At 34.3% G+C, this 16,276-nt stretch overlaps 1 protein-coding gene across 1 annotated transcript in view; it reads right to left on the reverse strand.

The window, feature by feature from the left end:
* The window catches only part of WDR70 (WD repeat domain 70), a 333,473-nt gene that overhangs the window by 275,161 nt on the left and 42,036 nt on the right, over positions 1 to 16,276 (reverse strand). Inside the window, exon 5 of the mRNA XM_044664295.1 lies at positions 2,280 to 2,339. Coding sequence (XP_044520230.1) covers positions 2,280 to 2,339 — 60 coding nt within the window. The remainder of the gene's footprint in view (positions 1 to 2,279; positions 2,340 to 16,276) is intronic.

The following is a 16,276-nucleotide window of genomic DNA, read 5'->3' on the forward strand; positions in this document are numbered from 1 at the left end:
TTTTCACATCAATATTTTTTGTGATGTTCTACATAGATCAAAGGTTTCCAACTCTAATCTTTGATTAAATAATTCACAATCTAAAGATTGAGGCTTCTTAATTGCCTATAAACCTATATCTTCTTATATGTCTTTATCCCAAACAACATTCTCCAAAATAGTTTTTACTATCCTTCCTTGGGCTCATCTTCACAATGAAGTCAATCAACCAACCAAGTATTTATTGTTTATGACACAAGGACCACTTTGCTAAGCCCTAAGGACACAAAAGCAAACATAAAATAGAGACTGGCATTCCAAAAGAGGAGTGAAATCAACTCAATAGGCACTGATGAAGTAGTCTGAATGTGTTAGGCCCTGTGCTAAGCCCTAGGGTAGACAAGAAAAGGAAAAAACCAGTCCTTGCTTTCCAGGAGCTCACAGAGTAATAAGTGGCATACATAGCTCACATACAAATAACTGAGAAAAGAGATAAAAAGTATACACAGAAGCATATACAGAATATATAAAAAATAAATGTTACAAAATCTTTGGGGAGCAGATAGATGCACTAAAGGCTAGATTTTTGCTGAACCCTAAATCGCATACCATACATACACCACATAATTTAAAAGCCCTGATCAAGTTCAAAATTTTTGTACTGGTAGATAAATTGCAAATACCTTCAAGTAGTAAAAAGTATCTTTTTGAACTACAGGAGTGGAAACAAAAGAAAAACAACTGCTTGAACACATAGGTTGAGGCGGACATGATTGGGGATGTAGACTCGAAACTACCACACCAATGCAACTATCAACTATTTGGAAATAGGTCTTGATCAATGACACATGTTAAAACCAGGGGAAATGCGCATCAGCCATGGGGGGGAAGCTCGGGGTAAAGGGGAAAGTAAGAGCATGAATTATGTAACCATGTTAACTTTTCTAAAAAAGAAATAATAAATGTTTTTTAAAAAATTTTAAATAAAAAAAAGTCTTTTTGTTTCTATTCATTGTGAGTACACCAATAAGAGAGAAGCAAATATCATAGGAAATGCTATTTCTCATCATTAGACACTATCTCAAAACTAACTGCACCACAATCTCAAAGAAAATGTTCTAAAGGAAAGTGTGTTGCCCCTTTTATTTAGCTATAATTCATTTCTATCCTCAAATTTCATTTGGATATAGTTCAGTTGCTCCTTTAGTGTTATTGTACAAAGATAGCACATTTAGAATTGGAATTTAAATCCATGTTTTTAGGAAGTCTAAATAGCAGCCTATTCTCTCTTTTCTACAAATATTTTTACATCATAGCAGAAGTCAAAGATAGTGGAGGGAGAAAGTACATAGGTTGAGGGCCTTTGCATTCAGGTATCCATTTCATGGATTGTAATGGCCAAAAAATTTCATCAACCAATTTTCTAAAGATTAGCCTCCTTTTTTCAGCAAAGATCACCTGATCTGGAATCATATTGAAAAAAGTCAGCTTGTGCTCTACTCAAATAACATTTGAGAACCCAGATCACTTAAACAATACAGTGAGGTATCTCCTTATATTTCATATAGAGAGATATTGAAACATCTACCAGAAGTGGTGTGAAGGAAAGAAAGAAGAATCAGCATAATTATTAACACTGCTTATGTCTATATGTCTTTTTAACATATAAGAACATAAAAGAAAACCAACAAATAAAATTAATGGGTATGTAGAAAAAATAAGAAAAAAATGTATTGCTTATTTTTTCTTATACATTATTCTGACTATTCTTTTACATTTAAATTTTGCAATAAAATAATCATAAATTTTTTTAATTAGTTTCACATGACTATATGAAAATTAATTATGTCAATAAATTACCAAAATACAAAAAAAATTCTCAAGTATAGTGCCATCAAAGTGACAGAACTAAGACTCATCTTTTATACCTTAAAAACTAATTCTGCAAAAATATGAAATCAGTTATCTTTTGATATTAGTTAAAAATCAAGAATATCAGGATATTTTCCTGTTTAAAATGAATATATTTTTAAATTTCCATTCTTGATGTTTAATACTGCTAAATACAAACTGGGCTTTGAAGACAACAATAGTGATGACACTAGAAAGTGTTAGTATTTTTAAATAATAAGTAATAACTGTTTTAGTTAGACAGAATGACATGGAACTATAATACAGTAACTAACTCCTTTAACATCTATCATTTTTGCAACATCAAACAATTCATCTTTACTAAATTTTAAAATCATTTTATCATATTCCCACCTTTGAAAGAAAAGTCCCACCAGTATAACACTTACTGTTTTACTGCCATGCTGCAGAGTGATTTCATGGGAATCCGGAATTTTTTTGACAGGGTTCTGAAATGAGAAGATTATATCCTATAAGTGAATTGGAATACCACTAACCAAACAGGGTATAACTTCATTCAATCCAAGCACGTCATTAAAAGTAATAGGATAAAACAAAAGATAATAAAACAAAATCTTTAATCCCGAGGAATTTTTTTTTCACTACCTTCACAGATTTGGAAATACAAGAAACTTGTGAGACTGATCTCCCTTACCTATAAGCTAAATGATGCTTCATTATCATAAGCAGATAAGAATACTTTTTTTCAGTCTCTAAAGACTTTAACTCCCCTCAAAATCCCATTATTTATGGAGAGGCTTCTCCTTATAATTAATCTAAATAACTCAATATAAAGTCTAATTAATTATCTTCCTATTTTTAGGAGAGATCAAAAGAGATTGTGAATAACATTCTTTTATACATAAAATCACTGTGACTTAACTGTACTATACCATAGATAAAGTCATTTCAAACATAGAATGAGGGGGCAACAACTTTTAGGAATACTTTCAAAAAAAAGAAAAATTAATCAATAACTTCTTAGGACATTTTATATGAAAACAAATCACCAATAGGGCTATTGTCAGTGAATATCAAAGAATAAGAAGAAAAATTCATAAATACTAGTTAAAAATGTGAAGAAATATCAAATATAAAAAAATTAGCACATTTTCTGGATTATTTTCAACCTATGCAAAATCAACTTGGTGCCATGACTGCACAAAATGGCTAATGCTGCCACAAAAAAGACAGGGAAATCATCAATAATACTTTTCAATTAATGATTTTTCAAATATAAACTGCTGATGGAATAAAGATTGATATGACGGTAGAGGCAGATTCATATAGTGAAACAACAGCAGAAGTTAGAAGACTCCTGGCTCCACTATTACTAGCAGTCTCCCTTTAGTCTTACTTTCCTTAACTATATAATAAGAATTCAACAAATTCCATTCAACACATAATAGTCTTTTGTTTCTATCAACCACTCTATCACTAAAAATATCCGTGGGTCTCAAGAGCTAGAGCACAAAAGTATCACCCCAACTTAGGTAACAAAATACTGAATTAGTAAATTTTGGCTATGCTTTGCTGGTGTAGTGAATTTTTGTTTTAGTGTAACAAGAATTGAAAATGATTATGCCTTTATCTAAATAAAGGTAGGAAACAAGAAGTTTAGAGAGAAAAGGCTGCTGAGCATTTTCTAAGAAATGATTCAGTCTATTTCTAACACAGGCCTTAGAACTAGAAACAAAAGGACTTGAGCAACAGAGTAAGAACAGAATAGAATGGAAAGATGGAAAACTAGACATTTTTCCATTTACTCAGGAGAAATGTTTACATTTATAATGTGCTTTTATTGCTTTATTGCAATCATGAAAGCCAAATCAGAGACAACCATATTTGACTTCAAGTTCAAGAATACTTTCATAAGCTAAATATAAATCCTCTACTCCAAATTATCTGGGCCATTCACTCCATTTAATTAGGAAGAATAAGTAAGGTAGTTAATTGGTAAGCAATATATAAAAGCATCACTTAGAACTATTACATATTGTTTATTTCTCTGCCAATTCTTCTTTCAAAACTCTACAAATAATATAAATACTGTCACCAAAAAGTCTGACTAAAGAATATTTCATTTAAATATAGAACATGCACATATAAATATATATGTACTTAAACATATTTTATATAAATATTTAATTCAACATTTTAAAGAATAAAAAACCATAGAATAACACAAATCAGGTTAGTGTTTATGTAAGAAAAGGGTTAGGGAACAGCTGGGTAGCTCAGTGGATTGAGAGTCAGGCCTAGAGATGGGAGGTCCTAGGTTCAAAGCTGGCCTCAGACACTTCCCAGCTGTGTGACCCTGGGCAAGTCACTTGACCCCCATTGCACACCCTTGCCACTCTTTCACCTATGAACCAATGCATAGAGGTTAAGGGTTTAAAAAAAAAAAAGAAAAAAAGAAAAAAGGGTTAATGTTTAAATAAATGTTTATGTTTAGAATCAGTTTTGTTGGAAATTATGTAAGGCATGCTCATAAAAAGCATATATAATTGGCATAATAAATTACCTAAAATAGTACCAATCTATCTTTTTTTTTTTTTTTTTGCCCATTCAGCTGGTGATGACTTCTTTTTCTAGAACTTTCACTTAGGACTTTTTTGAAATATGTCTTGGCATGAAATTTATGAAAACTATTCAAACTGGCCCAAGAACATCATAAAGCACAGGACTTCAATGAATCTTTTTATTACCAGAATCCATAACAAGGATATGAAACTTTAAAGAAAGGGGGAAAAGTATCTGTTTCCAATGTCAATAAAGGATCATTTCTCAGGTTCATCTCGGCCCCTAACAACAACAAAAAAAAGCAACCATATCATGAATCCTGTGAAAGATCCCATCTGACTTCAATCTTCCCAAGGAATTCAAATTTTAAAATCAGAAACTTGTTTTCTGGGATAAAGGTCAAATGCTAAAGAAATAGAAAAGTAAATATGCACTGTGACAGAAGGAGTTCCCAGTAAAAATACTGCCAAGAAAATGTCTATAAGAGTGCTCTTATCAACCAGAAGCCTAAAAAGATTAAAATGGGCTGTTTCCCCTTCCTGAGAAGTTACAGGCTAATGATCTAGCCTTCGTACACAGAGTAGTAGAATGGACCAGGTTAAAAAAGGTCCACTCAAGAGTAACCTTGGGAAATACAGGGGAATCCAGCATCAATTTGGCCTCATAAAGGTTATGAGAAATTTAGGCAGTACTTAAATCAAGTACTCTGAACCAAAAACAATTAAATTAACCCAAATCCACCACAGATTAAAACAGAATCCTTGTTGTCTCTGAAACTAGCCCTGGTCTAGCATAGCCACTGGAATGTTGTGTTGCCCTTGGCAACGATGGCATATAGAAAGACCACAGGTCCAAGAGGTGACTAGCCTGACTGATTCCCACAGCCAAGAGCTAGTAATTCAGCATCAGAATAGATGACTTTAAATTTCAAATCCCATTTGTCACATGTTGTGGAGATATGGTTTGCTCAGCACAAAGTTAACACAATAAGAGAAATTTACATTTACATTTGTTTAACTTCCACAATGACTATATACTAGTCTTGGAAGATTAAAACTGTACTAATAGTTAAATTATTTGAAGCATAAAGCTTTAAGAATTACCATCTGCCTACTTCTTTTTATGCCAAACAACCTTAAAAATATTAAATTTTATTCTTTAATTTTGAATTGCTGTCCTTTATCTTAAAATATTCCCTATGTGCAATATGTACTGTTCTAGCAGTGGTAAAAATTTTATGCAGATTTAATCACATATTCTCACTAATAACAAATCTGTTAAAGTGAGAGTCCCTAATGCTTTTTATATTAAAGACCTCTTTAGCAGTCTTGGAAATCTGTGGACCCTTTTTCAGCATAATGTTTATTGCCTGTGTTCATAAATGGACATGCTAAATTTCAGTTAGAGATGAGTACAAAATAAGGACGCACTTTTTCCCTGTTTAAGTTTACAGCTACCCTGAAATCTTTGGGATCATATATTTCAGGTTAAGAAACTCAGTGTTAGAGGTTGGCTGGGATGAAGGCCTTTTTATTCACTCGGGACAATCAAAGCCACCATGATCAAAACCAGAGGACTGGCCACACTATATCATAACCACTAAGAAAAAAGGAGAGGTTACTCTGTTTGCAATAGAAAATTTATATTTAAAAGTAGTATAAGATTTGATTAAATAATTAGAGGTGAAACTAGATGGCAAAAAGTCTCAAATGCCAAAATGAAGAACTTGGTACATGGACTAAGAGAGAAGCAATAAAGAAATCTTGTGTTAACCTGACAACAGAGAGAACCAAGTTAGTAAAAAATTGTGATGACTAATCTATATATTTGGTGATAAGAAACTAAATTAGAAGAAGGATGGTAGGAGAAAATGAAAGAAACAAAGAGGTAAGTTTTGTCATGATTATAAGGCATCAGAACCATCATACCTATAAGCTATATACCTTGCTGTGTTTGCTCAGCCAGCCCAACTAAATGAACCAAAGAGTTTGACTAATCATGTCAGTCTGACAAGGGAATATACACTGTTTTGTTATTAAGCTGAGGAAATGTCCTACTTGACATAAATCTGTTTTTCTTAAACCCTTCAACCTAACAAATGCTAAATAATTCAGAGAAATCCATTCCCTCAACAGGCCAATTTCCATGAAGTATTATTTTCTCTTTGAAATACACATCAAGAAATTTGTTTCTTGTCACTCAAAATACAAACAAATCACCAAAACCTTTCATCACATAAAAACAAACTGGATAGAGATCATTACTCTTTTTTTTAAAAAAGGAAAAAAGCAGGCCCAGTCAGACATTTTCTTAGCAAATAAATTATTTTGTGGCAAAGGAATCAATAAATTTAATCTTGGGCAATTTTGTACTGGAAACAATTACAATTCTAAAGAGATATCCAAGAATATCACTAATGCTGGAAAAGTCCATTCATATAACTACTTTTCTTGCTGTTGGCTTCACTGTAATTTTTAATTTTCTATCAAATCATGTCACAATGTTTCGACAAGTACTTCTAAATTATAAAATAAAAGACAAGTATAGGAGTCTTTATAAATATATTAAACATTATTTTGTGTTATTTATGTAATTCCAAGAACTGCAAAATTCAGAGACAATTTCATAAGAGTACTTCAGAATTACATAATCAGAGAGGCAAAGATACTCTCATAAAAAAAATTTAAATGTTTGTTTCTATCATCCTAAGACACAGCCTATTAGAAAATGTTAATGCCTTCACTTATTAAAGCTAAATTTGGGACTAAGGCAATTTTTCATTTAAAATTATCTCAATTTAAAAAGAACTGATGTTGCTATAATGTTCAAAAAAAATTAGAAGGAAAAAAATATTAGAAGTTTAGATTAGGAGAAAGATTCTCCTTTCAGATTCAAAAAAATTTAGCACAAACCAAATTTTGCATTTGTTAAAAACATCATCACATCCCAAAACAAATGAACAAAAAGCCTGAATGATTCTCTATGTGAAGTTGTCAGAAACACATCCTCCTTTTTCTCGCACAGCTTTGAAAATATGAAAATGCCTCAGCATGCCAAATAACATATATAATAAAATGAATAAAGTATGTTGAACTTACTGATAAATCTTATGATTTTCAGCAACAAAAATGTAAAAATGAATGCTGATAAAGAATTTTAATTGCATTGTTTCCAAAGTTCCTAGTGCTAAGCTAACTATGTGGCTTACTCAAAAGAAAGCAACTAAACAACCTTATTTAAGGGCATATTATGGCAGAGGATGTATGTTAGCAAGCAAATATTTATGAAAATAAGTGTTAACTTGTTCTATTTTGGTAATTCAATAAACTTTTTAAACTGCAAAATGGACCAAAATATCTAAAACCTGAAAAATGAATAGGCCTATACAGGTATACAATGATATCAATAACAATTTAGCACTGCTAATCATATTCTTGATGTGAATACTCTTTTTTTCTCTCCTTTCTATGGTTCTGGTTCTCCTCAATCTCCCTGGCCACTTCTCAGTCTCCTTTGCTAGTTCTTCATTCATATCATACCCACTAAACATTAGGTATTGTGGAAAATATAAGTAAGGTAATTGGGGTCACCAGGGATATTATAAATAAACTAAGTAGTTTGTGGGAACACACTCTAGGATTTATGAGAGACTAGACCAGGGTGGAGAGACCAGAGCTTACTGGATTTCCACAGGAATGGCAGTTGACCTTAACTGTCACTCAGCCAGAGACTAGAAACAGGTTTACAAGGTAAAAGGGACTTAACAGCTTTAATTATGTTTGACTAAAAGGTGGGAAAGGGATTTCTATACTTAAAATCTAAAGGATAAAACCACAGGGCAATAGGTGGACTTATTCTACTCTTATCTAAGTGATCTAAACTAACAGGGCCCAAGGAGCTATAAATGGAGTCTCTGGGTATCTGCCTCAGACCTGGATCCTGCCAGGCTTGAGGACAGCTAGGGCTTTGTGGCTTTGGGATTCTCACTGCAATCCACTGATGATCTCTGGATGCCAGGAGCTAAAGTTGTCTCAGGAACCAAGTAGTGAGGGTTTTGCTTGAAGCACTGTCCACCAGAATTCAAACTTCTCTTCCTCCCTTGGCTCTGTAGATCTTGTCCTTTTTGCTAGATGCCACACTACACAGGATCCCAGGGAAAATCAGGATGCAAGATGTCCTTTTACTCTGAGTGCTCCCAGGGCTAACCACAGTTTGTGTTAACCCCTAATGGAGTCCCACTCAGGGCCAAGTCACCTCTTCCTGCTCCTTCATTCCAACCTGGAATTCCCAGCTCCAGCTCCTTCCTGCTATGTACTTAATACCTAATCAATACCTAATCAATACCTAATCTAATCTTCCTCACAACAGTATCAGTCAATACAATGTCCTTGGTCCCTTAATTTTTCTTCCATACAATATCTTACTTTATGATCTAATGAGGATCCATGGATTCAATTACTACCTCTATACAAATTATTTTCAGATTTATTTGTCCAGTCCTAACCTCTCTCTCAAACTTCATCTCACATCTCCAGCTGTTTACTGAATATTTCAAACTGGAGATCATTTAGACATCTTAAATTCAACATGTCTAAACAGAACTCTTTTCCCAAAATCTTCTCTCCCAAGCTTCCCTATTATCATCAAGGGTTCTAGCATCCTCCCAGTAAACTAATCTTGCAACTTCAGTGTCATCCTCAACTCCCACTTCAAATTTAACTCACATTTCTATTCTATTGTCAAATTTTATAACTTCTATCCTCATAACATTCCCTATCTACATCCCATTCTCTCCATTCACATAGCCACACCCCAAGTTCAGGACATCATCACTGTTTCTTTGGATGGTTTCAATAATTAGTCACTTGCCTCAGGTCTCTCTCCTCTCCAATCCATCCTCCACTTGGCAATAATGGCCATTTTCCCAGTGCAGGAAATTTGGGGTTCATTGAGCTTTAATATTGAGATAAAGATATAAACTTCCTGTAGATGTTTAGGGGACATGAAAACTACATTTCCCATGTTTCAATGGGCTTCCTTCTTACGTGGTGATGTGAGCCAATGTAAGGAGAAGCTTAAATAGAGAGAACTTGATTGGTACACTCTTTTTCCTACAAAGCAGTGAGAGTGAAGGTAATGGCAGGCATTTTGAATTAGATCTTAGGAGGCACGTGGCTTTCTTAATTACCAATATGGATTACAATAAACCATTAATATTATTGAATATATGCATCTATATCAATATTATTCGTAACAAACCCAAGTTTAGGACATCATCACTGTTTCTCTGGATAGTTTCAATAATTAGTCACTTTGCCTCAGGTCTCTCTCCTCTCCAATTCATCCTCCACTTGGCAATAATGGCCATTTTTCCCAGTGCAGGTCTAAATATGTCAACCCTCTGCTGAGTTGCAGTAGCTCCCTCATACCATCAGAATCAAATATGAATTCCTCTTTTTGGCATTTAAAGCTCTTTATAACATAAGCCTTCTCAATCCTGCCAAGATTCTTTCACTTTACTCTCCTCCATTCACTCTATAAGTTGTAGCTACACTGGCCTCCTTGCAATGTTTCAAACATAGCAAGCCATTTCCCATTGCCATGCCTTTGCACTGTCTGCTTCCCATACCTACTACACCAGGGGTCGGCAATCATTTTGGTCGTGAGAGCCATAAACGCCACATTTTTTAAAATGGAATTTCGTGAGACCCATACAGTGCTCACAGTGCGCGCTCCTATAACAGTACGCGCTCCTGTAACAGTGCCTGAAAAAAAATTGACTTTATAGCTCCTGCAGAAAGAGCCATTTCTGGCCCTCAAAAGAGCCAGATATGGCTCAAGAGCCATACGTTGCCGACCCCTGTACTATACCGTACATCCTTGCTTTACTTCATTTCTGTTTTCCTGTCCTCCTTCAAAATTCAGCTAAAATCTCACCCTCTGCAAAAGATCTTTCCCAATTTTGTCACCCACCCCACCCACAACTCTGGCTGCAAATACTTTTCTCTCTCATTACTTTCTACCTATTCTGTATATATCTTATATGCATATAGTTATTTCCACACACAAAACTAATACAACTAAAATTAGAGAAGAAGCAAAACACTAGGGGAAAATCTTTGTAGCAAATTTCTCTGATAAAGGTCTCATATTCAACATATTTGTTGGTTAAAATTTATAAGAGTTAAAACCATTTACCAAAATGATAATCAAAGGATATGAAGAGGCAGTTTTCAGAGGAAGAAATCCAAACTATTAGTAGTCATATGAAATAATGCTCTAAATCACTAATAAATAGGGAAATGTAAATTAAAATAACTCTTAAATATGACCTCACATCTATCATATTGGGAAAGGTGACAAAAAAAATGACAAATGTTGGAAGGACTGTGAAAAAACAAATACATACATTAGTGCATTGTTGGTATAACTTTGAAATGGTCCAGTCATTCTGGAATGTGATTTGGAGCTATGTCCAAAAAACTATAAAATTATGCATATCCTTTGATAGAGTAATACCATTAATAGGACTATATCCCAAACAGATCAGAGAAAAAAAAGGAAGAGAACACATATGTAAAAAAATATATATTTAGAGCAGCTCTTTTTTGTGGTTGCAAAGAATTGGAAGCTGAGGGGGTGCCCATCAATTGGGAAAATAGTTGAACAAGTTGTGGTATTATGGATGTGATGTAATACTAATAGTGCTGTAAGAAATAATGAGGGGATGGTTTAATGGAAACCAGAAAGACTTGTATGAGTTGATGCAAAGTAAGATGGGTAGAAGCTGGAAAACAATTTCTATAACAACAACATAAACATATACAAAGACTCTTATTAATAGCAAACCACAGTTCTGAAAGACTCATAATGAAGTATGCTCCTTTTTTTGCCATGGCCAATGGGAAAATTTGGTGTTTTTTTTACTTTAAATATCTATAAAGGTAGTTCTATTTTTCTTGGCTTCTCAGGGAAGTGGGTGGGAGGAGATGAGGGAAAGAGAATGCACATTTGAAAATAAAATTGCTTTTTAAAATTTTATAAAGAACAAGCAAGGCCCACTCTTCCACCAAAAAATACAACAAAGGCCAGAGCCTAACACTAGCACCAAGTTCCAGTTCTAGAACTAAAGCTAAGATGAAGAAACTGAAGAAACCAGACAACAATATAAAAAATTACTATAGAACCACAGATATCCAAAAATCTAACCTAGGAAAGAATGACATCACAACAACTGCAAGCAGACACTCAAAAGAAAAAAAACATATTTTCCACAAGAATTGCATTCATATATGGAAGAAATGAAGAGTTTAAAAAGTGAAATAAAAGATCTAGAAGTTTTACTCTTGAAAATAGCATCATTAAATGATGAATTATCATCTGCTTTGTCAATGGACTTCTTAAGAGTCATGGAACCTTTCATATGGCTTACAGCTAAAGCCTATTCTGTGTGTGTAGTAGCCTCCCTATTAGACTATGAAAGAGGAGGAAGGAAGGAAGATAGGAAAGGAGGAAGGGAGTAATGGATGAAGGAAGGAAGAGCTTACTATGTACTAGCTACTATGCTAAGTGATTTATAAATATGAGCTAAAGATTTCAACAACAGTAAACTGGCTGAGTTTCAATAATTTGATTAGAAATACCAAATTTGCCTTTTTTCTTCAGTCTACTATTTTTATTCAATAAAACAGCCCTTCAAACAACTACTTGTGAATCCCTGGACTTGTGAGAGGTCCTGAAAGGAATTGGTTAACAAAAAAATGCTCTTTCTCTAAAGGAAGTCTCCATAATTTTTGGCCAAGTCCAAACACTATCATTCATCTTATAAAATGCAAACATAATGCCATCCAGACTACTACCAAAGTCTCTCTAGGAAATGAAGAAACAATTCCGCGCCTTACCCCATATCAGCACAGACAATATAACTAGTAAAAACATAGGCCATAAGGCTGAGAAACTTATGGTTTCTCCTACAGCATTTTAGCACCTGGCAGACAAATATTTTAATCTCTTATAACACACACTCTTATTTTCCTGGTAAATAGGAGGCTGAATTCTCTTCACAAGAAGTTCTCTAAGATATCTATATAGTGTCTTTCATTCAGCGAGCATTTATTAAGAGATAAATCTTAATTAGAAGAGTACCCTTAGAGAAGCACATGTCATTATTAGATCCTGAAAAATGTAACTTTTAGGAACTTACGGAGGAATGTGAGGGGGGAGGGCGAGAAGGGGGGACACTTACTGAGAGTCAACTATACGGCAAGCTCTGTGCTAAGTGCTTTACAATTACTATCTTAATTGATCCTCCTGACAACCCTGTGAGGTAGGTGCTACTATCTTGTTGGTTTTTTTGTTTTGGGGAGAGGTACATATAAGAAAACTGAGACAAAAAAATAAATATGTGTTTTATCCAGGGACACTCAGCTAGTCAGGTTCTGAGACTGGATGTGAATTTGGGTCATCCTAACTCAAGGCCAATACTCTGTCCACTGTGTCCCCTAGAAGGAATTGTCTTGATTTTTTATTTGCATTCCCAGCACTTAGCACAGTGTTTTTCACATAATAACTAACAAATGTTTTTTCATTCATTCATTTATTCAAATGAGATCCTTCTATTTATGAGATAAGGTGATTCTCCTAAAAAAGGAAAATGCTTATGATTTGTAAAAAAGAAATATGCTTAAGATTTGTAGGAAGAAATGTTTCTATAGAAATAGATTAAAGGGAAACATGAAATCTTGACATGATAATATTAGAAAATTAGGAACCACTGAAATGTAGATGCCAAAGACAAAACAATGGGAGCATTACTAAGAAGGAACAGTTGTTATGGGTATTCAGGATACAAGATCAGGCAGAACCTAGTATCAAAGAAGGCCAATCAGGAGGTTAGGGGGCTTGAACTAGTACAGAAGGAAAGAGAATATAGGCCTTTTGAATACAGGACCTTTACTGAACACAATATCTTTGATAAAGTTTTAAGTTTTATTGATATGACTTTATGTATATGGAGAAAAGGATAAATGAAAGACATTTCACAAAAGAAGATTTTGGTAACTGTATAACTAAAATGAGAAAGAAGAGGAATAATTCAAATAAGGCTCTAAGCACAGCAAGCCAGGGCAGATTCCACCAAAGCAACAGGCCTTTGGCATAACTGAAGCAGTAGCCAAGGCTTCAGGACTCACAGCCCCAGATGGTAAGGGGTTTAGACAGCTGCTCAGAAGGAGATTTACAGGGGTCCTTTTGCTGGCTCTGGAAGCCGCTTGTCACATTGCCTGTTCACAGAATCAGGTCATAGTCCTGGGGAGCAATCACAAGGTTAGGAGGAGTACAAGTAATCACCAGCACTTGCAGCCACTGGGAAGCAGGAGACCCTGGTCACAGTTCCAAGGGGTAAAAGAGTGCTTGGAGTTACTCACAAACCAGCACACAAGATTTCAGTATTAAATACACTTCTCTTTACATAATACCATCTTGGAAGAACTGAAAACAGATAGATCCCCAGAGCCAGCTCTGAAAGCAGTTGCACAAAGTCCCTGAAGCGGAGAATAGCGTTTCCTTCACCACAGTTAAAGAGGCCAACTTTAACAGTTTTATAAACTAAAAGAAAAGAAAAAGGCAGGAAAATGATCAAATTTTTTTAAAAAGACAGTCAACAAAGAAAGTTATTTTGGTGACAGGGTAGACTCAAACTCAGAATTAGGCAACAAAGTCGATACTGATGAATCCAAATCCTCCAAGAAAAATATAAAGTGCTCTCGAATCCAAAAAGAATTAATGAAGGAGCTCAAAAAGGATTTTAAAAATAAAATAAGAGAGGTAGAAGAAAAACTGGGGGTTGGGGGGGAATGAGGGTGATACAGGAGAATCATGAAAAAAAGAGTCAGTAGCTTGGTAAAGGAGGCACATAAAAATACTGAAGAAAAAACAGAATGGGTCAATTAGTAAAAGAGGCACAAAAATCCAAAGAAGAGAAGAACTCTATAAAAAGCAGAATTGGCCAAATGGAAAAAGATATACAAAATACACTGAAGAGAAAAATTTTTTTAAAAAACAGAATGGGCCCTTTGGAAAAGGAGGTATAAAAACTCACTAAAGAAAATCATGTCTTAAAAATTAGAATTAGGCAAGTGGAAGCTAATGATTCCATGACACAACAAGAAACAATAAAAGTAAAAACAAGGAAAAAATAGAAGACAATGTGAAATATCTCTGGGGGAAAACAACTGACTTGGAAAAGAAATCCAGGAGAGATAATTTAATAATGATTGGACTACCTAAAAGCCATAATAAAAAAAAAATGGCTTCTACATCATCTTTCAAGAAATCATCAAGGAAAACTACCCTAATATTCTGTAACCAGAGGACAAAAAAGATGTTGAAAGAATCCACCAATCATCTCCTAGAAGAGATCCCAAAAGGATAACTCCCAAAAATGTTATAGCCAAATTCCAAAACTCTCAGGTCAAGGAGAAAATATTGCAAGTAGTCATAAAGAAATGATTCAAATATTGTGGAATCACAGTCAGGATAACAAGTCTTAGCAGCTTCTACATTAAAGGATCTGAGGGTCTGGAATATGAAAGGACAAATGTGCTAGTACTTCAACCAAGAATCACTAACAAAACAAAACCAAGCCTAATCTGTCAGGGGAGTGGGGGTGGGGGGAGCATACTCAATAGGAAACTTTTAAATATTCCTGATGAAAAGACCAGAAATGAATAGAAAATATAACTCTCAAATACAAGGCTCAAGAGAATCATAAAAAGGTAAACAGGAAAGCAAAATTTAAAAATTCAGTAAGGTAAAACTGTATACATCCCTACATGGGGAGATGATTTTTACAATGCCAAAGAGCTCTGCCAATAGGGCAGTTAGAAAGAATATACATAGACAGAAGGTGAGGGTATAAGCTGAATATGATGGGAGGATATAAAATTTTTTTTAAAAATTAAGGCATGAGAAAGAGGAATGCATTAGAAGGAGAAGGAAGGGGTAAATAGAATTGGTTAAATTACTGCACATAAAAGAGGCATGAAATAGCATTCACAGTGGAAGGGAAGATGGGAGAGGTGGGAAGGAGAATATATGAACCTTACTCTCACTCAATGAGGGAAGAGCATACACAGTAAATTCAGTATAGAAAGTTATCTTCCCTATAGGAAAATAGGAGGGTAATAGAATAAGAGAACTGGATGGGACTGATAGAAAAGATGGCAAATTGGGGGAGATGGAGGTCAGAAACTAAACAGAGATAAATAGGAGGAGGGAAAGTAATGCATAGTAATCATAATGGTGCAAAAAAAATTTTTACAAGGTTTTTTTAAAGGCCTCATTTCTTTTTTTTTTTCTTTAAAATATTTTTCCATGGTTACATGATTCATGATAACACCGCCTCACCCCAGGTCTTTCCTCTCCCCACCCAAATCTAACAAGCAGTTCCACTGGGTTATATGTGTATCATTGTTCAAAACCTATTTCCGTGTTATTCATATCTGTAGTAGCACAATCCTTTAACATCAAAACCCCAATCATATCCCTATCACAACATAATGGATCACATATTTTTCTTTTCTTTTTTTTTCCATTTTAAATGTTATTTAATTTAATTGTTTAATTAAATTTAAATTTAACAATCTGTTTGAATTTTCCTTTCTGGACTGGTTATACATGGCTCACCTTTATAAACTACAGTCAGGCTTGACTCCTTAATGTTTCTCATACTTCCATTCCATTCCTCCTGGCTCTGATGGCCTTTCCACAGCCCATCCTACATGCTTAGGAAGCACTACCTTCTTCCCTTCACTCTTTTTTTTTTTAATCACATATTTTTCTAATGCATTTCCGTTTCCACAGT

Source organism: Gracilinanus agilis, chromosome 1 (assembly GCF_016433145.1).
Source record: "Gracilinanus agilis isolate LMUSP501 chromosome 1, AgileGrace, whole genome shotgun sequence".
Taxonomy (NCBI): domain Eukaryota; kingdom Metazoa; phylum Chordata; class Mammalia; order Didelphimorphia; family Didelphidae; genus Gracilinanus; species Gracilinanus agilis.